At 34.7% G+C, this 22,224-nt stretch overlaps 1 protein-coding gene across 18 annotated transcripts in view; it reads right to left on the bottom strand.

The window, feature by feature from the left end:
- NRXN1 (neurexin 1) overlaps positions 1 to 22,224 on the bottom strand; it is a 1,108,907-nt gene that overhangs the window by 45,572 nt on the left and 1,041,111 nt on the right. For 2 of the 18 annotated variants that reach the window (XM_081069303.1, XM_081069304.1), the window contains exon 1: positions 14,774 to 14,934. The exons of the other annotated variants lie outside the window; for them this stretch is intronic. In XM_081069303.1, coding sequence (XP_080925429.1) covers positions 14,774 to 14,806 — 33 coding nt within the window. In that variant the 5' untranslated portion in view covers positions 14,807 to 14,934. Of the gene's footprint in view, positions 1 to 14,773; positions 14,935 to 22,224 lie in introns of those variants that run through there. 18 annotated transcript variants of the gene reach the window in all.

Raw genomic sequence — 22,224 nt, 5'->3', positions numbered from 1 at the left:
TAATCCTCAGCTAGGCTTTTCTTATTTCACTAAGTCTAAGAAACCTTATTGGAAGTAGACTCCGAATACCTCAATCTCTGTTTTCCAAGATACAGTCAAATAGAAGCCAAGCCTCCTCTGGTGTTCCACTGAGTTTGCTGGGAAAGAGATGAAAGGTGGCTGCTTTACTGCTTTTGACCACCTTGCTACTTGAAAGATGGGATGAGGGGGTGATACTTTGGCTTGTACTTCTGGGTAGAACCTGGTACCACCACTCAGGGGTCAACTGTATTTATCCTGGGTCGGTGATTCATTCCGTATATCCTAAGTAGGGAGAAAGAGAGATGCTCTCTCTGGTAGCCCCTTTTCTTGCTTCCTAGGACCAGCTTTTCACTTGACAAACTGAGGAGTGCTAGTACTGGTTATGGGATTTTGTAATGCTGCTCCCCCATGATCTGGTGCCTGGGCATTGAGTTTAAACCTGGAGCTCTTAAAACTTGGGTGATTTATTTAGCCTCTCTTTTGTAAAATGGGAAGGATGCAGTAGTAATCTCAGGGTAGTTGTAAAAATAAGAAAATCATGATCTATGAAGTGCTTAACACTGTTCCTAGTACATAATAAACAATAAATAAATCTTAGCCTTTCTAGGCTTTATTATTATTATACAAGACATGCACATGTTACCTCTAGCCTTACAGGGGGCAGAATGCTTGTCATTAAAGCGGGCAAAACCCCAATATCCTAACAGCCACAGTTGGTTGACTATCCACACTTGCCTAGAATATTGTGAAGTAGGAGTGGGGAAAAAAGCCGAGTATTGCATGAAGAATGCAAATGTACTTTCCCTCTGAATGTTCTATTTTTCTTTTCAACTTTTAAACTCCACTTTATTTCAAAACATACACCCAACCATTCCAAAGCATTTTCAAGTTGGAAAGCCTTCTGTTTTGTTTCACAATAAGCTAAATGCAGGTGCAAACTCAAGGCAGACAGACCTTGGGAATTTTAAGTATGTTGCCGTGGCAATGGTTTGCAAGAATGTGTATGAGTTTCGTCTTAGCTGTCAAGCATTCAACCGAGTTCATATGTGTAGGTTCAAATCACTAGGCACACAATGTCTGCCATTCATTGTGTCTTGAAAGGTTTGGAAATAACTGTCTGTTGCTTATAGCAACCAGAAACCACAAAATTCATTTTTTCTTTTTTCTATATCTATCTACCATCTATCTGTCTGTCTGTCTGTCTATCTATCTATCTGTCTATCTATCTATCTACCATGCAAATGTGTATCTTGTCATTCATTATCTGCTCTTAGCTGGCTAATCTCACAGTTTGGCTGCTCTAAGGGAAGCAGTATAGGTAAGTTCAACAATAATAATTTTCACTTTTGTTGTAAACACAGTTGCTCTCCCAACATGAAAAAGCTATAAAATTTTCTACTGATTTTCACATTAATTTCCTCACTCAAAACTGGCATATCCTTAAAGAAGCATGATAATTATTTAGGGATGCTCAATTAAAGTAAACTTTCAGTGTAATGAATTGTGGAGGATCTTTTTAAAAGGGTTCCATATAATGCAGGAAAGAAGATGAAAGTATGTAATTCTAGGCATTAAATTAAATGCCTTGTCCCACTTCGCCCTTAATGGCAACCATCACCAAATGCAAAAAGACATACAAAAGAAGTAATTTTATCTCATTTGAACCATCACTACCTCAAGTTGGGTTGATGCTTCTAAATTGCAAAACCTGCACAATGGACTCATGATTCACTGGCAATAAAAGCAGTGATTCTTGACAAAAGCATTTTTTTCCCATAAATAGAATCCACAGGACACTAAAATTGGAAAGTTTTAAAGCTATCTATTTTGTAAAAGAAATAATTTTTAACAAACTCTCTTCAAATTACAAGTTTTTTTCCATCTAAAGTCGTACTATGCAAATTAAGTCTATTAAAAAAAATATTCACCAGCAAACAACAACAAAACCTCTCTTTCTAAGAGTGTACATTCTTTAGTTTTCCTAGCAAAAGGTTTTTTTTTGCTGCAAATGATCCATCATGATACAAAGTGCCCTACATAAAATGTGGCTACAAGGGACCCCACTATCTCCTGTATTTGGTTATTGACAAAACTTTTATTGAATTGCTATTAGCTACCAAAGCCTGGCAGGTATTTAAAATTATAATAACTCTGCTGCTTTAACTTTGACCCATCTTACAAAAGACACACACACCCAATATAATCATTCTCTCTATCCTCTGCACTCCTTGATTGAACAGCTTATTGATGTACAGTACTTTAAAAATGTAGTAGTGCTCTCTTCCTCTCCCCCGGTCTAAAAAGCCTACAGCAATTCTGGAATTAAAGAAATGAGAACACAATAATTAGCTATGCAAACTGTCAAGTGGATCTAAAAAGAAAAACGGGAAAAACACAACAATCAGCAGTTTCAAGCTCTAACAAGAATCTACACTCAGTTTCCATTTATTTTAAACAAAAATAGATTAGGTCTTTAGAAAAATTTTCACTGTAATTTTCATGGAACTAGGGCAAATCAGCTAATGGGTCTTTTACATCTTTAATTTCTATTGATACTGATACAGTAGAAGAGTCTTTGTTTCTACACTTTCCAAATAATTTCTGTTGTACTCTTCTATAACCAGGTTCATTCCCAAAGTGAGTAACATTGAAAGTGGTTCCAAAGTGGATATGGAATAGGTGAGTGAGTGAAATCACATGCTGTGAACCTTCCCTGCCCCCATTCCCAAAAGCCCCCAAATCTCACCTCAGTAATTTTATACGTGGTACCTAAATTAAAATGAGCATTAAGGGCAAACTGGAAAAGGAAAAGAATTATTAAATTATCTGGTGTCTTTGTTTGTAAATGGGAGGGAGTAGGCATTCAATTCTAGAGAGTACTAATTATACAATTTGTAGCTAAATCTATGGATTGTTTACAGAGAACAACAAACTACCTTCTCCCCCTAACAACTGTGTTGAATCCCTATGAAGCAACATGGATTACCTCTATTTTATATATGCTTTGTCTGAAATACCAATCTAATATTTACATTGACTGTCGATGTTCCCATAACCCATTATGCATACAGTAATAGAGTGAGAATATCAGATTGCAAAAAAAAAAAAATCCAGCATTGCGACGAAATTACTAAACTCAATTACTTTAAAGCTTTTTTTTTTGCTTCTATTCTCTTATCTTTAAAGTTGTAGAACAACTGCCTACTTTATAAATTGAGACTATAAAGTGGTATTCCTGAAACTGGTCCCGGATAGGACATAGCATTCTGAGATTCCACTAGGAGTTTAATCTTTATCTAACGCATTGACCTGGGCAAATCACTCCGCATCCCAATAATAAGTAGGTGAAAGTGTAAGGACGACTGTGTCTTTTTCAAGATTTAACAATCTAGTTTGTATTTCTTTTTTATTCTTCTCTTTGTTTCCTTCCCTTCCTACCTGATTCAATGACCATGTTTTCCTGAGGCATCATGCATACCTCATTAATCTGGTTAATCAGCAAAATGCTAACTTGAAAGAAACAGAGCCAGCCTTCAGCCATCCAGACACCATCAAGGAGGCTGCACTTCTGGACTGCAATTTACCATCGGATGACAGAATCATGCTTACAAGCGGAGGTTCCAATAACCATCATGGAATAAACTGGACCCCAGGAGACAAGTCTCTCTGACAAGTCTCATGACTAAGTCTCCCTTTCCTTTGTCCTGCTTCTTCTTGTGTACCTATAAAACCTCCTGTTTTAGGACTGAGGAAGGTGGTCTTTGAGACAATAGTCCACCATCTTACTGGAATGCCAGCATTTGGAAAAAACATACTTTTCTTTCCACCAACACTTGTCTCTTAACTGTTGGCTCACAAGTGGCAAGGAGCTGAACCTGAGTTTGGTAACAAGAGTAGATAATCCCTCAGGTTATTTTAAAATGTAATAATCAAGTGTACAATTCTACACTTGAAACCTATGTAATTTGACTAACCATTATCTCACCCAATAAATTTATTTAGAAAAATCAAAATAAATTTTAAAAATGTAATAATCAAGGACAACACAAGAGAGTCTTGTGGTAATGGTATAGTTAAATATTTTGATTGCAGTGGTGGTTACAAGAAGCTACACATGTGATGAAATTGCGCATAGCCACACACACACAAACACATACAAAAACGTGCATGTGTACCTGGTGAAGTCTGAGTAAGTTCTATGATTTATAACAATATCAATATTCTGGTTTCAATAGTGAACCATAGTTGCGCAATGTTAACATGTGGGGACATTTGGGTAAAGGAGGCAGAGATTCTCCTGTATCTTTCTTTGCAACTATCTGTGAATCTTTCGTTTTTTCAAAAGGCGATGTATTAAAAAATGTATACATAGATAATACATGAATAGATACATAAATTTAATAATTTTTAAATTCATGAATTGGTTTGCTGACAGCCAAAGATGACATGCTAATATTTAGGGTCTGTTGCTTTATCAATGAAGTGAAATCTATTGGGTCCAAACAATTTACTTTTCTGCTAACTGTGGTAGTTTTTGCCTTAAAAAAAAGTTAGTGCTTCTAAGGTCTTTAGAATGGTGACTATTTCACCATGATTTGAAGTAGGGAAATTGTCACATGACATGTTGTTAGTATTGACACTATTTCTGCCTACCTTTCTGTTGTTTATCCTTGAATATGGAATCCTAAAGATTAAGACACCAAATAACTACAAATTTCAACAAATATTGTGCCCTTGATTTAAAAGAAAAGTTAAAGCAAAATACAAACAAAACAAAACAAAATTAAAAAGGAATTGTCACAGATTCACTAAAAATTAAATTTCCAATATTTACATCCTGAGGACTCTATAGTTTCTGCTCAATTAGCTACTCCTATGAGGAGTAATCTTACTTTCTATTCCTACTATCCTGCAGAATCCTATTTATATCAGTGTTACATTGTGCTTCATATATTTCCTTTCAATGTCACAGAGTCCAGTGGATTCTTCTAACCTCTACAAAGTCTAAAAATAATGGCTAGTGACTTAGCAATTTTATCCTGTACATTGGTTTCAAATTTTGATTCGTAAGAGACACAAATGGGGCCAAAGAAAACAATAAATGCCATTAACAGATTTCTATTAGAGGTAGAATAGAGGCAAAGAAAACAGGAAATTATAAAGAAAAGAATGAGCAGTAGGAAAGAGAAAAGGAAAGAAAGGGTTCCTCCACTTATGTTTGGATAGTGGCAGGGTGTCTCATGCCATTTGATAAATGGGACCAATCATAGAGATATTTCAGACCTAGGAAAGTAGGAGTAATACCTCACCTGGTGAGATGTGTACTAGGTTTGGTTTCAAAATTCTAGAAAGAGGTTTAAGAGAAAAGACAATCTATCAGAACAGCTCTGCTTTAGGACTCGCCAACTAAATTGTCTTTAGGATTTAGCTCTCTTGTGGCAGCAAAGACACCACTCCACTTAAACACCCAACTTAAGAAACAGAACAGAAAAGTGCCTACTGGAGGATTTTCCTGTCCTTGAACGTTCTACCAAATAATAGAAGGTACAACAGGCAATTTCTCAGTTACTTTAATTAAAATGGGTAAAAAAGGAGGAGTTATCTGATGAAATCCTTCCAGAACCCATGAATATTTTTCCCAGAGTTAAGTCCACTGGTTATAGTAAATTTAAAACAAGAGGAATTACTCTCAATAAAATAATATATAATAGGCGATGAGCCAAGAAAGACACTAAGGGTAGTAAATGGGTAATATGTTCCAGAGCTGCCACAACAGAGTCCAGGCCTGTACTTTATGTAAACTTGATGAAAAGATCTGGCTGAGAAGTGTGTGGTTAAGACACCCTGTAACACTTTGCCCTTCTTTGCTCTCCGGAGTGCCTTTGTGTCAAAATGCTTCTTAGGCTTTTCAGGGTCCAGGGGACGCTTTAAAGTTGAAATGTCTCAAGCTAACTCTGTCTTGGAAGTCAAGTCCATCACTATAAGATTACATTAAAAGCTAAATCTCTACTATACATATCAATGTGTACTCCAAAATGCTGGGTTCCAGAACATTCACTACACCCTGTCTAGTTTAGATGCTGACAATAGAAAAAAAAAATTAAAAACACAATCACTGCAACTTCCGTATATTAAGTCTTGAAATTATGAATGTCAAAGTTCTAATTTCATTTCCTGTGTGTGAGAATATTTCCTTGCTAAATATTTCAAATTACTATAGACACTTGTAAGCTATATTAGTTTTTATATATACATTGTGAACATCCATAAAAATAATTTGTCCTATACATCTAATCTTCTGTTTCCAATACAGACCCACTTTCTTTTTTCTGTTTATAGAAAAAATGCTTACAAAGTTTTGTTTTCTGTGGATCTCATTTGGCATTTATGAAATATATTTTTTTGTAAATCTTTATCGGTGATGAGAATTTTTCTCAAACTGTGTTGTCGATTGTTTATGTCACCACTTTCCTACCACTTCCATTAGAAGCCACAGTGCTCCTTATTTTTTAGAGAAGAATCTGAAACTGATTTGGGGATGAAGGACTTTTAGTCCAGAGCATGCAGCACTTGATAGAATATTTATTGATATAAAACCTAAAAATACACACGGTAAGTACAGCATTCACATGGGTAATTATTTAGTAGATTCAGCCCATGATTTTACACCACAGGGTTCTTATTAGGAACATCAGAGAGGGAATCAGAGTTTCTTGACACATGGTAATGAATATTTTCACTTACGATGAATAATTTAGCTCTTTTGGCATCCATTGTATGAAAAATAGATTTGAAATAATTTCAAGGTCTCTTAGCAAAGGTGGAGGTTTTAGAACACAAGAACAGGCTGTATGGGGTGCCTCTCCTTTCTTTTCACAGAATTTTGCTTGCTTTTGTGATCCACACACTGAAATTTTTCCTCATTTGTCAAGATGATGTGGAAATGAAAAGATGTTGTTTCTTCTATAGCATTTTCTAGGAATCCAAATCACTAATTCTCTGAAATGTACCAGCCTTGCCCAGAGAATGCCAATGAGCCTCTGTATTCTTCATTGCAGAATGGAAAAGGAGCTTTCCCTCTAATTAGTGCTAACCATGACTGGAATTATTCTCACACTAGTTTCAAAATGGAAATCCTGTAAGAAAATCCCAGATGCTAATTATTTTCAAAATATAGAGGAGACAATTCAACAAAATTGAAAGCAGTCTATGTTTTAAGCCACGTGTCTTTAAACCCTTTTATTTTAAAGAAAATTCATATTTATTCACACTCTAAAATAATAAAGTAATAGAGCTGGAAACCCCTCACTTTACAAATGGGGAAGTCAAGTACCAGAAAATGAAGTAGTTGGTCATCATTACACCTGTAGCAGTACAACTTTCTCCAGTACAATGTCTTTATATAATTCAAAATAAAGTATTTTAAAATTAGATGAAGTCCAAAAATTAACTTGGTCACAATGGGATATGTTGAATTTGAGGTGAATTGAGGGGACAGCTACAAGGTATGTTGGAAGTTTAGGAGAGCATTCTAGGCTGAAGATGTTATAAATTTCCCAAGGAAATAGAAAGAGGAAAAGAGATTCTGAGACCTACTTCAAAAAAAAACCAAAGTTCATATAGGTGGGAAGGAAAAACAGATACAAACAGAAACGACTGCTTTTCTGTTAATTGTTTTTCTTCCTGAAATAGTTTTGGAATGTTTCTGAGTGGAAATTCTGGGTAGCCCAGTGAGGAGGATTCCTTAGGTATTGGTGGGAATCAAACCAAGTGATATTGACATTTTTCAAAAGTAGTCTGATAACACTCAGTGGCATCTTTGATACAAAAATTCTAATAAAAAATATTTCTCAAAGGGCATAGTTAATACTAACCTTAGCCATGACAAATGTACAATGCTTAAACATGATGTGAACATTAAGGCAAGCTGAAGAGTAAACTCTTTATAATATGGTTGTAACATTTCTATATATTTAAGTTATTCCAAATTAAAACACTTTTTAAAAACTAAAAATAAAAGAAGCACACTGATATGATCACATCCTACATATTGAGTATTAGTTGGCAAAACTGGTTTTATAAAATAATTTTCTTTAAAATAAAGATACAGACACATTCATAAAGGGAATATATATATATATATATATATATATATATATATATATATATATATATATATATATATGTATATATAACCACAACCATAAAACGACCAACCTATAAATTTCCCCATTTGTAATATTTACAGATATGAAACATGTATTATCTTCATTTGAATGGCATGTCTTTGGGATTGTCCTTACATTGTAGTTATTCAAATAAACCAAGCATATACTTTTATATTTCATCTTGTCATTTTGAACCCTCATCTCTCTTCCTAAAGTACTACAAAGAGTTGATTCATCATTTAGGGAATTTTTAGGTAGAAAGACAGGGAGGCTAAAGTCAGTATTTAGTTTGTTATTGCTTCAGTAACTTTCTGTTTAAAATGAAACTATTGCAATTGAAAAATCACTGGCTGTGTGGAAATCTGGAAGGTCCATGATCTAGGAAACCCTTGTTACATCAATGGCTTAAAACAGTGAGTTTACTGTCTCTAGCTTGAGATTTTGAAAAATAATCAAGAACTACTCAGTGTGGTATTTTACACCCAGGTATCATTTCAGCCAGTTCTAATGAACGGTTCATAAAGTTTTCCATAATTATTTACTGTATTTTAAACTACTTACTGATGAAATAATAGTACTGTATTGATAACCATTTCAGTAACATGAGTAGACTGTTTCCATAATTACCACTTATTCCAAATTGTTACACTCAAGGCCAGACAGACCCTTTGCTTCCCGTCCATACACATCTACATTCTTTTCAGTGGGTACCCTTCAAAAATAAAATAAAATTACATTAAAGATAAAGAAGGATGTAGAATCAGGCATACTGAAAATCATTGCTGGAATGATTTACAAACACACTCAATTATACCTTAATGGCCTGAGATAGTTATACTTACTCCAATGTGTCCAATTACCTATTGGAAACCCAACTCAATATTTCAAATCATCCCATCAGTAAAACAAAACAAAACGAAACAAACACACACACACACACACACACACACACACACACAAAACAAACAAAAGAAACAATTTCTTATTTTTAAAGGAAAACTTTTTAGCAACAATGGTGAATTTTAAAGAATAGAGAAAATGAGTATAAACTAACTGTGCAGGCGACTTTCAAACGAAAATGTTATTTACACACATTTTGCATTACTTTTATTATTTATAAAACATGAAAACTGACTTTTTAAGAAATCAATATATTGTCCTGAGAACATGTAGGACAGGAAACAAATCACCTTGATTGATTTTTGAGACAAGCTGCTTGGGACCTTACTTCATATTCAAATACCTTCGGTGCTCTAAACCCAATTTCAGAAGCTGGTACTGGTGTCATGGGATATGTAGCCACCTGCTTGACAGGGGTTTGTGTTACCTTTGGTTTTGTGACAGGATAATGAGGGCTGCTCAAACATAGGGAGCAGCTAGCAGAACAACATTAGTGCATCAACTTAGCCCATACTGAACTTTCTTTTCTCCAAACTTCCTGAAAGTATATAGCAGATGCTCAGCAAATATGTGTTCATTAATTGATTGTATTAGAAAAAAATAGTTCAGCCTTCAGTACCCCTTGAACTTCATATGTGTTTGGTCCTGACTCTTCAACTGGACTTTTAAGGCAGCAAGTGTCTTATTTTCCTTTGAGTCACCCATGACATCTAGCTCAGTTTTGGTATAGATTAATCAACCAGTAGATATTTTAATAGATCTTAAGTATCAAATGTACAGAAAATACTGAGATAGGTGCTTATTATTGCTTATGTATTATAATTGTCAACATTCTGGAAATAAAAGCTACACTTCTTGAAGGCTAAGAAAACTCTAGGCAAACCCAAGAGTAGCTATCCCCCCCACCCCCGAAATTTCCAGTTTGTTATATGCATCCTTTAAACCTATTATTTAGCAGCTATTTAGCAATGTATTACACAGACACACATATTCATACACACACCACTACAAACCTAATGGATTGGTGATCTACTTAAATCTATCTAATTGAGACAAGTGATGGCATGTAATTGCACACAATGATTTTAAGCCAATGAGAGAGTAAGTGGTCTAGAAAGTACATCTGGTTGTGCAAGATAATTCATTATGTAGACAGTTCACACATGGGTCATTGAGAATTGATGCCTGAGTGTGTACCTATGCAACTCCAAAATAAGTTGCTTTTAAAAAAATCAAAATGCTATGTAAAATTTTTAATGTGACAATGAAATATTAGTGTTTTAAAGTCATAAAGGTAGTCTTATTTTTATATATAATATATACTTCATTATATGCACCGTATTTTATATGTAATCTATATTTTTATATACAAAATAATTATTTTTCCATTATAAGCAAATTCATTTCACTGGAGGATTAGTTGGGAAGGCATTGTGTCTGAAGCTCTAGTAGAGTTTGCAATTTGAAAAACGTGAAGAGGTCAGATAAGTGAACGTAGTTTCTCATACCATTAAATCCCGACTTTATCCATGAATTTAGTAGTAAATCTAGGCTGTGAACTTATAGAATCATATTTTTGGTCAAAAGTCTGACATAAGCTTAGAGCCAAGATTGGTATCCTACAACCCATTACGTTTTGATAAAAAAAGCAATGGAAACAAAGATGAGAACATATAAACTTCAGGACTGATTTCTTTTGCAGACTGCTTTCTTCTGGTCCCCTAAAATAATATTCAAGTAATTGCCACCATTATGTGTAATTGTTGTCTTTTAAACTAAGTAATATTTAAAGTAATGGGGTCTTTATATCAGAAGAGATTATAGTTGTGGGAAATAGTAAGAAGAGTCTTCAAGCCTTTCTGTTTTCAAGAAAATTATTAAATTGTGGTTTAATCTACAGTATTTTATATACATCACAACAATGAAAACAAAAAAGGATACCTGATTTTGGGGAACTAACTCTGAAGAAGTTACTAATGCTTAATTAAGCAAGTGAATTCAAATGAAGGTAAAAATGTGAGGGGCACATGGAAATGTGCAGTGATGATCACATAGTTTATAACACAAAAATAGAAAACATCTCTCATGTATTTTTGCTTTTTCATGGCTATTATTCAGTTTGGACTCATACTATCTTCATTTGCTAAGGGACACTAGAGATATCCACATGGGTGTATAATTGTCTGTGACGCTCCCCAATTAGCCTGTATACTGGAAATTGCCTGTTTACTCCATAATATTGTATTTGGCTCCATTCTCTGTGTCAGAGTGATGAGGGATTCAAATATCAACAGTCAATAAATATAAATAAGATAGAAGCAAGTGAAATCTATTTTTCTGGGTCAATATGGTAACTTTAGTAGAAATTAAAGGCATTTCAAGACTAAGTAAACACAAAAATGTATAAAGCAGAATTTGGTGTCATTACACTCTGCTGAATATATACATAGCTTATTGTTTAAGTTTTTTAATGTAGAGGTCTGGAGCAAAGGCATTTGAGTCCATAACGACAGTTTAAGTAGCAGAGGAATGTGATTTTGGGAGTAGAGGAAATGAAAAGTGAAAGAAAAAAGCAATAATAAAAGGGACCACTTTGTGTAAGTATAATTAAATATCCACTAACACTGTTCACCTAAGAACTTTGCTAGTTCTTGTAACACTGGAATTAAGAGCACTAATTTTGACAGGGCAAAATCTTGTTTAAAAATGAGTTATTTTCCAAATGTGTAGAGTATAAAGCTTAGTTCTTGAAACAGTTCAACTTTATATACACAAAGGCTGAAAGTCCTTGGTTCCATGCTTCTTTTCCCATTTGGAAACTACAAAGTATAACTTATGAGGGCTTTTCCCATCAATTAGCATTCTGCCTACTGCATCCATCATACAGTTAATTGATTGCACTTGTAGTTTATAAATGCACCCAGATGCTGTGGGATGAGCACATTTTGTAAATTAAAGGAGCATATGGAAGACACACAGACAGTAACATTTCATCATAACTACCCCAAAACATCCTTAATATGCAATGCTATATCACTAATTACTATGTAAAAATGTAAGCATTTCCTTAGTTAATGTCTTGGTGAGACATTTGCTTGGCAGTTGAGCCCAAATACTATTGTGACCAGACATTTCATACCTCTTCAAGGCTCTTCTAGTTTCATTCCACTTTGCCTATAAGGAGAACATGGCTCTTAGTTTATTAGGAAAGCTTGATTGCGCAAAGTCAATAAAAAAATTTTTATTCTTTATCACTTGGTCATTTTGCTTAAGTACACCAGTCAACCCTCCAAAACATAAATCTGTCCGAAGTTCTGTATGCAGGCTCTATTTTCTTTCTAAAAACATCAGAGGAAATTTGCCAAGTGACGAGCATTTTGCTGCTTAGTGGATTCTTTTATTAACTTCTAAGAACAGGGCACAGAAGAAAAGGTCTGCAGAAAGTATAAGAAATTGGCTTAATTCTTCAACTCTGGGGAAATTAGAGTAAGTGACCTGAGTAAATTATCTGTACTACCTCAAGGTGCAAAAGGTAAAGGTTTTGCACCTCAAGGTGCAAAAGGTAAAGGTTTTCATTCTCTTATCTAGGTTATAAGTCAAGTCAAGGTTCAACAAGTAAGTGAAAAAAGACATGTGGCATGGCAAAACTTCCTTTGAAGAACAGACATCCTCTCCAACCACAAGGTCCGCCAACCAAATAATTAAGTGAGCTGTGGGTGAACCATGGACTAAAAGATGTATATGTAAACTTTAAAATTTGTGTTTCATTAGTACATTTTGGCAGCATGCTTTTAGTTGAATTCAGTGGTACGTAGGACTGGAAATTGTGTCTAAGTTCACCTTGGAATTCTGAAAGAATCATTAAAATTATAAAAATCAGAAGTGAATGTATTTTCATTCTTTACCAGTGCCATGACCTTTTTGGCAAAAGCTGTGCCCAATTCTCTGGGTGCTTGGGTGACAAAAGCTTGATGGAGGACGCAGAGAGATTCAATTCATTTCAGAATTTGAAATGGGCATTTGGTCATGCCTCAAAGCTTCATGAGAAGATCAACAAATACTTAAAACATTCAAAGTTATTGTAGAAATGAAGATCTGTTTATGAGCTAGAAGTAACATCATAGTCAGCATGGGCTCTGAATGTTTTCAGAATTGAAAGCTTTCTTAGGGAAAAAGTCAGTAAACCCTATACATGCCTGAATTATCTAAGGTCTAGCAAGTTTAGTAGGTACTGCCATATATTTAGATACCACTAACTTAAATAATACAATCACTTAATGTTAATTTTGCTCCTTCTTTATCTGAACATGGCAAAGAGAAAAGATTACAAACAACAACAACAAATAGATAAAACACCATTTGCAATCTGGTAAAGCAACTTCAAGTCCATTCATGGGACTTCCTTAATCTATGAAGCAGAGGCTACCTAATTTAATGAAAAATAGTTGTCACAATAGATCTGACATGCTATCTTATAATAAAGGAAGATGCAATCAGAAGTTCCCTTGAAAAGAGAGGCGAGGCTTCCTTCACTATTAGGCAGACTGTACCCCTCTCCACCTCCCCTTTTCTGATTTTCAATCCCTTCTGTCCTCCATCTGCTCCCCTCCACCTATTGTCTCCACTCACTGCCAAGCGTGCCTAGCCCATCTGGCCATACTCCTGCTTTTGCTGGCTCTAATTCCCATGGGCCTAGGAAATATTTGAATGCTAAGGCATTTCCCCTCTTCACGAGAATAAGGACCAGTTAGGAGAGTATCAAAAAACTCCCCAAAGAATTCACACACACACATGAACATGCACATGATATCTCGCATACACAAATAGCAGTTTTATAATCCTCTCCTAGATTGAAAAAAAATGCTTGTAATTTTTTCACCTTAGATTCATTTTTTAAAAGATGCATTTTTAAAAATTGAAATTTACTATCTATCTTTGAAATAATCAAAATTTGTATTTCAAAAATATAAACACTTTCATTAATTCCAGACATGCATTTTTTCAGTAAGCAGAATTAGTGTACACAAATGTTACTCAAATCTTACCATCGTGAAATATTTTCATTAGTTAATCAGATTTAATCATTGATCATTAACACATTTTCTGTTGTACCAAATGTACATTTAATTCATTCAGACATTCCACCTTTACAAATTCTCAACAAAAATCTCACTCTGCCGCAAAAGCAAGCATGGTCAGAATTTAAGCATATTTAGGCATAATTATCACCATGTCATTAACAATAATAAAGCAGTCTGGCAAGTCTGGAAAGCAGCTTTTATTCATGCTTTTACTTGAACCAACTTAATACATAAATACACACACACACACACACACACACACACAATTTTTGATTGTTTTTGCCACAAGCATGCTAAAAACAAAACAAAACAAAAAACCTCTGAAGCTCACATAAAGCAGCAAACAAAACTAGAAGCAACCATGCTCAGGGTTTAAGGACATTTAAAATTTTAAAACCACCTTTGCACATTTCATATAAAGCATGCATAAATTTGACATGCAGTCTCCGAGAGGAAATAGTTTAAAATAAATCTTAAAATTAGTTTATCCAAAAGAGTTTATTCTTATTTTCATTATTATTGTTCTTAGGCTTCTGGTGTCTTAAACCCTGCATGCTGCAGTTCTAAGCTGTGCTGAGCACCGGCTGTGACAGAAGAAGCTACCTGCGAGTTTTCACAGTGCCATCTCATATCCATGTCTGTCTGGCTACCCTGCGTGCTTAGAGCTTTTTTCTTAATTCTTAATGGAAATCCTAGGAAATTTAGTCCATCCTCTGAAATCAATACTGGTGACAGGAGAGCTCCCTGACTCAGTGGGAGATCAAGATGATAAATTGCCTGCGCATCAGCCTGGCCTATCAGTGCCCTGCACACAGATGGGCGAGAAAATACACAGAAAAGGCTCTATCCGTCACGTGTCAGCGAGGAGCCAATGAGTGACGCGCTACTGCAGGAAGGGATGCTGCAGTTCCGTCTGCAGTTGATACACAGGCTGTTGGTACACAGCCCAGCCCGCGCCTGGCTCAAAAAGTCGAGGCAGTCCCTGCTGTTGAATTTGCTCCCTGGCTGGGACTGCAAAGCGGAATGGACATCCCATTTAACCTCAGACTCAAGTAAAGACCTATTTTCATGCACAGGGGATTTTCTCTATATTACTTCTTAATCCAGTGTGATTGCTGAGCAGAAGGGAAACTAATTTTTTTTTAACATCCCAGCTCTTAAACTCTTATATGCTTCTTTTCAGATGATTATCATGTTTCCACCTAATGTTAAATTAGAAACCTTAAGCTGTGCAATTAGCATGCAACCGTCCTAACACAATCGTCTCAAAGCTTTATAATTGTAATTATAATTTTATTTCCAAGTTAATGAATGGCATTTTTTTTTGAATGCCACGTTTATAATGAGTATTTTTATGGGATGATTTTGTAAAGGCAATTATGAAACATTAGAAACTATATTATTATGCCTTTATGCCAATTAGAACTGTTCTTCTTTAAAGACAATTTAAGTCCCAATAAATAAACCATTTTATCGATCATTAAAAATACAAACAGGCACCAAAGGATACTTGTTCCCCAAAGCCTGAAGAACAAATGTGTTATACAGTGATGGAAATATGTACTTATTTTTTGCCTTTCCTCTGAAGTTTAAAATAATTCTTTGGTAAGCAAAGGCTCCACATCTGGAATACCATATGGAAATACATCCCCCAATATATCTGCTTCTATTGATCATTCTGTAATAACATATGTTGCACAGTTCTTCAAAGTAACTGAGATGATTGTATCCAGTCTGACAGGGAAGGTTATAAATGAAGAGACCATGGTGTACTTCAAATGACAGTATCATAGACATTAAAAAAAAAAAACAAACAACAACAAAAAAAACAAAACGCAAAAGAAACTGAACAATCTTCAGGAATAACATTTATATCCAAAAGAGCACTCAGGCACTTCTCTTTGTTTTTCATTACCCAGCTTTAATTATATCCATGCATTTTCAAGGATTAATTTTAATTCCTTTTAAAGTCACCCAATACTGCTTAGTGAAAAATCTGAGAATAAATACTGATAGGTGTGCCATCGTAAGTAAATTGCCATTGAACTTTAAAATGCTGCAATTCCACAGCTTATTTTGTCTTGGCAATCATTTTTGAAACATATTCCTGAAAGACTCTGTTAAGATTTTTACAAATTTGTCCTCTCTTTCTTTTACTCAATATTGACTATCAGAAAATAATGAACCCTTTTTTAAGATTCTTAAAATTTATATTGTTTTGTGTCCATTCTATCTACTTAGCCTATTTACCTATTTATTCAATTACAACATAATAATCAACAATCAAATTTTATTCTTTTAAAAAAAAGGATTAAGGCTCAGAGCACTTCTAATAAAAAAGAAAACAACAATAATAAAATATCAACATCAAACCTGCTCAATGTAGTATTACAAACAGCCAAAAACTAGAAACCACCTAGTCATCAATAATGAACTGATCAGATAAATTTTGGTACAGCTTTACAGTTGAGATACTCTGTAGCTGTAAAATATAATGTGGTAAATTCAAATGTGCTTATATGAAGAGATTTCTAGGATATATTGTTAATTTGACAAAAATTAATGGTGCAAATTTTAACTTGTTTAAAGACTATATACATAGAAACATTTACACACACAAACATATAGTTGCATATGCAGAAGGAATTTCCTTAATGACATAAAGTATAAGTCAATAGTGGTTAAATCTGAGGAGGGGAGCTGAGTCCAAGAGTGGGATGGAAGCACAGTTTTTATCAGGTACCATTTTGTATATTTTTTCACGAAGTCTATGTATTACTTTTCTAATTTAAATTTAATTAAAGTAATGGTATCTACATTCATTTAGGTTTAGAAGAACATGATTGGTAGATGTTTTGAGCAAAGATGTTGAGGGGAAAGGAGTGGTGGCAGAGGGAAGGGTGGCCTACTTTTTTTCAAAGAACATAGGGTAGGTGTGGGGAAGAAGGGAGCTGCCAGATATAGGTTCTGGCACTCTTAGATGAAGACCTTCCCATCCGATATTCACTTTTAGCTCTTTCATCTCTGAATGCAGATAATAATACAAACTTACATGTGTTAAGAGCTTTACAATTCATAGTAACAGTTCACCTAAATTACCTCTGATTCTTAGAGGTAGGAATGGGAAGGACTGAGAAGTAAATGATTTGGCTAATTACCCAAACTTGGACAAATTAACCCCTCCAAGCCTTAGTTTTTATTAGCAGGATGCAATTAGCAAGAAGTGGCAGAACTAAACTTGAAGCTTAATTTAGGGTACCATTTACTGCTGCTTTAAAGTCAAGATAATGTGCATGCTTTTATCAATAATAGTATAGGGCTAAAGACAAAACAAAACCCCTCCTACCCAGAACAAGCTTATAGATTCTACTGACTCTTGTTATTCACATTCCTACAATTTGAAGAGACTTTTTAAAACACTGAATTGGCCAAATTAAGTCAAAGGCTTATTTTAGTATATGTGCTGCCAAAGTGAGCACAAGTCAAAGGCTTATAATTTGCATTATTTAAGGGTTTTTTGTTTTACACAAAATTATTCTAAGTCATGGGGGTGGGTAGTGATTTTGCCCCCAAAGGAACATTGTACAGTGTTTAGAAAAATTTCTAGTTGTCACAACTGGGGAGGTACTATTAGCACGCAGTGGGTGGTGACCAAAGATGTCGCTAATCATCCTACAGTGCACAGGACTGCCCCCCAGAACAGAGTTATCTGGCCTAAATGTCAATAGTACGGAAAATGAGAAATCATGCTCTAAATACTAGGCTTTTCTACCTTATTTACCAAGAATTAAAGAAGAAGTATAGTGTACTATGATGTATATAAAGTAGTTTAGATGGAAAAGAGAGGGGGACCGAGGACCAGGCCCTGGGTCACTGCAAAGTGAAGAAGTCATGGAGAAGAGGAAGAAACAGCAAATAAGGAGGAGAAGTAGGAGGAAAACTTAAAGTGTGGTGACTTGGATGCCTATGGTAAAAAGTGTGTTAGAAAAGACATAAGGGTCAACTTGTCCAAATGCTGTTGATAGGCCAAGTAATCCGTTATCCATAGATTTTTTTTTTGATTTAAACAGAGTCTGAGAAATTAATCTCACTGAAATTAACAATACAGAAGATTTGAGGTCTTTATTCCTTTTCCTATGTGAATTTTTAAAGATGTGGCCAGAAAAGGCAGTGTTTACAGGGATCACAAGAGGGATATTTGATGGAATATGTGAAGGGGAAGGAGCTTTTGTGACCCTCAAATTAGACTTCTTAGGCTACTTATGGTCTTAGGCTACTTCACGTCCACAAAGGTGGATGTATAAACAAGCAAGTGAACAGGCCTCATCACAGCTCGCAGAGGTGGCAGATGATACAGTATCACCCTAGAAACAATGGCCGCAGTTCTTGTCTCCAAGCCCCCACCCAATCTTTCTCCCATAGGTAAGGTTTTTGGGAACAGAGTTCTCAGGAGCAGCTCCAAGCACTTTCCCTCTGTGACTACTGCCATGCCAATTTCCACACATAACCATGCCTGTGGTGTTTGGGGTCAGTGCAGCAGAGCTCAGATACAGAGCCACCTGGAACACGAGGATATTGGAGCAGCTTCAAGCCAAATTAATTCTATTTTGACAGGGAAGTATTTCAGGAAAGCAGCCGAGAAAGAGGAAAAAGGGAAAGAGAGATCTGAAAAAAAGAGCCACAGATTCAGATATTATGGGAGAACATTGCATGTCGGAATTCCCCTAAATATAGATAGATTTTTACAACTGCAAAAGGTTTTACAGCACACATAGTTCAACTCCTTCATTGCACAGATGAAGGATTTTGATGCAGAGAGGTTAAATAACATGGCTTAAATTAAGTGGCAATGGGATTCTTTGCCATTCAAGTCGATCATATTCTAGTCAGTTGCATTTTAGTCAACGAACATGATATTGGCAAGTTTCATGATACTTTCAAAAATTACCATGATTATCAACCAAAGTAAGACTTAGAGGTAAGGGGAAAGTTTGTGTTAAATAAGAGACAGCAAATGGCTCCAAAGCCTCCTCCCTCCCCATTGACACTGGATTAAGGCATTGAAAGCTTTTGTTATCCAGGAGAAACAGCCTGATCCTCCAATGGACATTTACAGGGTATGAAATACAGAAGGAGAAGCTTTGATTCTACTCCTTTCAGAAGAATATGAGTGGCTGCAAAATATTTTTCTTTTTTTTAATGCACATTCTCTTGTCTATATTTGCACCATAGTCATGACAAATAGGAAGGAGGATGTATGAGTGACTTTTAAAAGACATATGTCAGGAAGTAAACTCTTCTTGTGAGAGAATATACACTGGGGGAATATTCTGGAACGTTTTAATTTTTTAAGAGAAGGGGGGGAAATAGAAATGATGGAAAACCATAGTGGATTATATTAGTTTTAATTTTGTATTAGTTTTGCTTTTTTCTTTCCTATAATGACAGCCCTAGTTTGAACTCAGAGAGTACCACTAAACTCCTGTTAATTACTAATTTAATATTTGTAAGTACACATTGGAGGTAGGAAATAAATTAATGTCTAAATGACTACAATTTCACATATTCTAGATCTCATGGTTTTTTTTTTCTGCTGCTCTATTCTTGTGCATTTTGTTTTTTACACTGGTTATTTCTCTAGGTACATATGCTTTTTAAAACGTAAAAGCACAAACAAAAAGCCCATAGCCTTGTATAATATTTTCAATATCATTGCAGTCCAAAATTTATTTTTTTGTGTGTTGTCCTTACCAGGTTTTGGTATCAGGGTAATGTTGGCCTCATAAAATGAGTTAGGGAGCAGTCCAAAATTTATTACACTGTTAAAAATAAAAGAAATTGAGACTCAGAGGGATTGAATACCATCTATATCTATGAAATTAGCAATGGAAAGTCTACTGACTACATATGGATAGATTCTGAAAAAGATGTCCTGGAACAGATTGCATTCACCTTGGGTCCTGGAAGATGGTAGAGTTCATTATTGTAGCAATGTCATGGCGGTATAAAAGTACTTTTCTTTAACAGTCAAAAAATTATTATGTAAGTGGTGTGCTCCATTATCTTTTCAACTGGAGGGCCTAGCAAGCCTCGTAGCACTTAGAAAATGGTCACTAAACACTAGTTAAATTAGTTAATAAGATGAGCACAAAAACTAAACCTATAATAGAAGTGTTCACAATCCCATTACCTTCACAAAACATTTTGTTGTTGATAATGCTGTTGTTTTCGTTTTCATTTTCTTAACTGGGTACACACATTGTTTTAAATACTTGTAATGATTTATTCTGTTTTATAATTTAATATGATGGTATATACATTTTCCATCTTGACTGAGAATATTATTATTATTCTAATAGCAATAAAATAGTCAAACTGGTGTATTATACTTTAAATAATTATTTTGAATGTTTTTTTGGATAATAGGTCCATTTCTATTTTGTATTTCTGCTATTGTAAATAACACTTTTCTTCCTTTGTATTTTTTCCATAAGATAAATTCCGGTAAGTAGGATTACTGGTCTAAAGATGTAAGTGTTTTTATAGATAATGAAACAATCTGCCAAAGTTCTTTTCTAGAGACTTATTATAATTTTCATACTGTCTCCAGCATACAATGTTCTATTACATCTTCACTGGTGTGAACATGCTGTCTTTTCTATCTGAAGACTCCCTTTTCCCATTTAAAAAAAAAAAAATTCTGGTAACTCCTACGCATTGTTTTGTATCAAGCTCAAATGCTACTCTTTCTTGCAGGCTTTGCAAAGTCCCCAGGTACAGTGGGTCATTATTTTAATTGTGTCCTACAGTACTTTGTAATAACATTTTTAGCATTTATCAAATAGTTTTGTTTGTTGTAGTTTGTATATTTTTACTCTTCCTAGATTATTAGCACTCAAAAGTTGTACTGTCTACTTTATCTTTGGAACCTCAGCATCTGGCACAGAGCCTGGCATACATTAGACATTTAAGAAATGCTTGTTATGTAAATATGAATGAATGAATGAATGAAAGAATGAATGAGTCGATGTGGTGCATAAGTCCAAGTTTTTTGCTGTGTCTCTGGGTAAAAATGCCTTCTTTCACCAACTCTGTTATAGGCCACCCAGTCCAAGGAACATGCTCGTATGTATTTTTGTAGGTCTGTTTTGTAATATTTATATACTTTGTAGGTCTATATTTTTACATTTTTATTGATCTACTTTCAGGCCTTGTAGGCCCATTTCTGTGACATGCTGTAAATCGACTCTCGGAGGCCTTTAGATAACGACTTTTGGGTACACCAGAGTCAAAAAACATTTCTTTCTAATTCAAAAAGAAGCACCTATTATGATGAAATGCTAGGATTAGTGAACAGGATCAGAAATCACCTGTGGAGACTATATAGCATGTATATGGCCCCACTCTAGAAAGAATAAAAATTGAAAAAATAATCACTGATAATGAATTATTTAACAAAACATAATCAATAATATTCTTATATATCACTTTATGAATTTTGACATACTTCAGCATTCACTCTCTCACTTATCATTACCAAAATCTAGTAAGAAATACAGACAAAACAAATATATCATAATTAAAATTTGAAAGACAAGGAATCTAAAAGACAGAAACATGGCTAGTAAATGGAAAAACCAAGACCACTACTCACATATTGTAAGTCACATTTTAGCCCTCATTCTAATAAAATCATTGGACCCTGCTGAATTTAGTTAAATAACAAAATTGGGAAAATGAGCTTTGAAACAGTTTAGACTAGACTGCTAAGTTAAGGGGAAAAAAAGAAACAGAAGCTTTTTGCTGTCAAAAAGAATGCTTATACATAATTCAAAATGCAAAATAAATAATATCAGAGCACTTTTATTGAAATTAGTTGCAAATGGACGGGGTTGCTTTCCTTCCTACTTGGTGTTCCTGGTAGTTTTGGGAACTTACACTCAGGACAGCATCATAGTGGGACCATTCACTCAGTCATTTAATCATTCAATCAATACATATTATGGCCTAAATGGGTACAAAGAACTGTAGAAAATACAAATATGTATATATAT

This window comes from Rhinolophus hipposideros, assembly GCF_964194185.1.
Source record: "Rhinolophus hipposideros genome assembly, chromosome: 12".
NCBI lineage: Eukaryota > Metazoa > Chordata > Mammalia > Chiroptera > Rhinolophidae > Rhinolophus > Rhinolophus hipposideros.
Note: the sequence above shows the minus strand (reverse complement) of the source record. Positions and strands in the feature narration are given on the sequence as shown.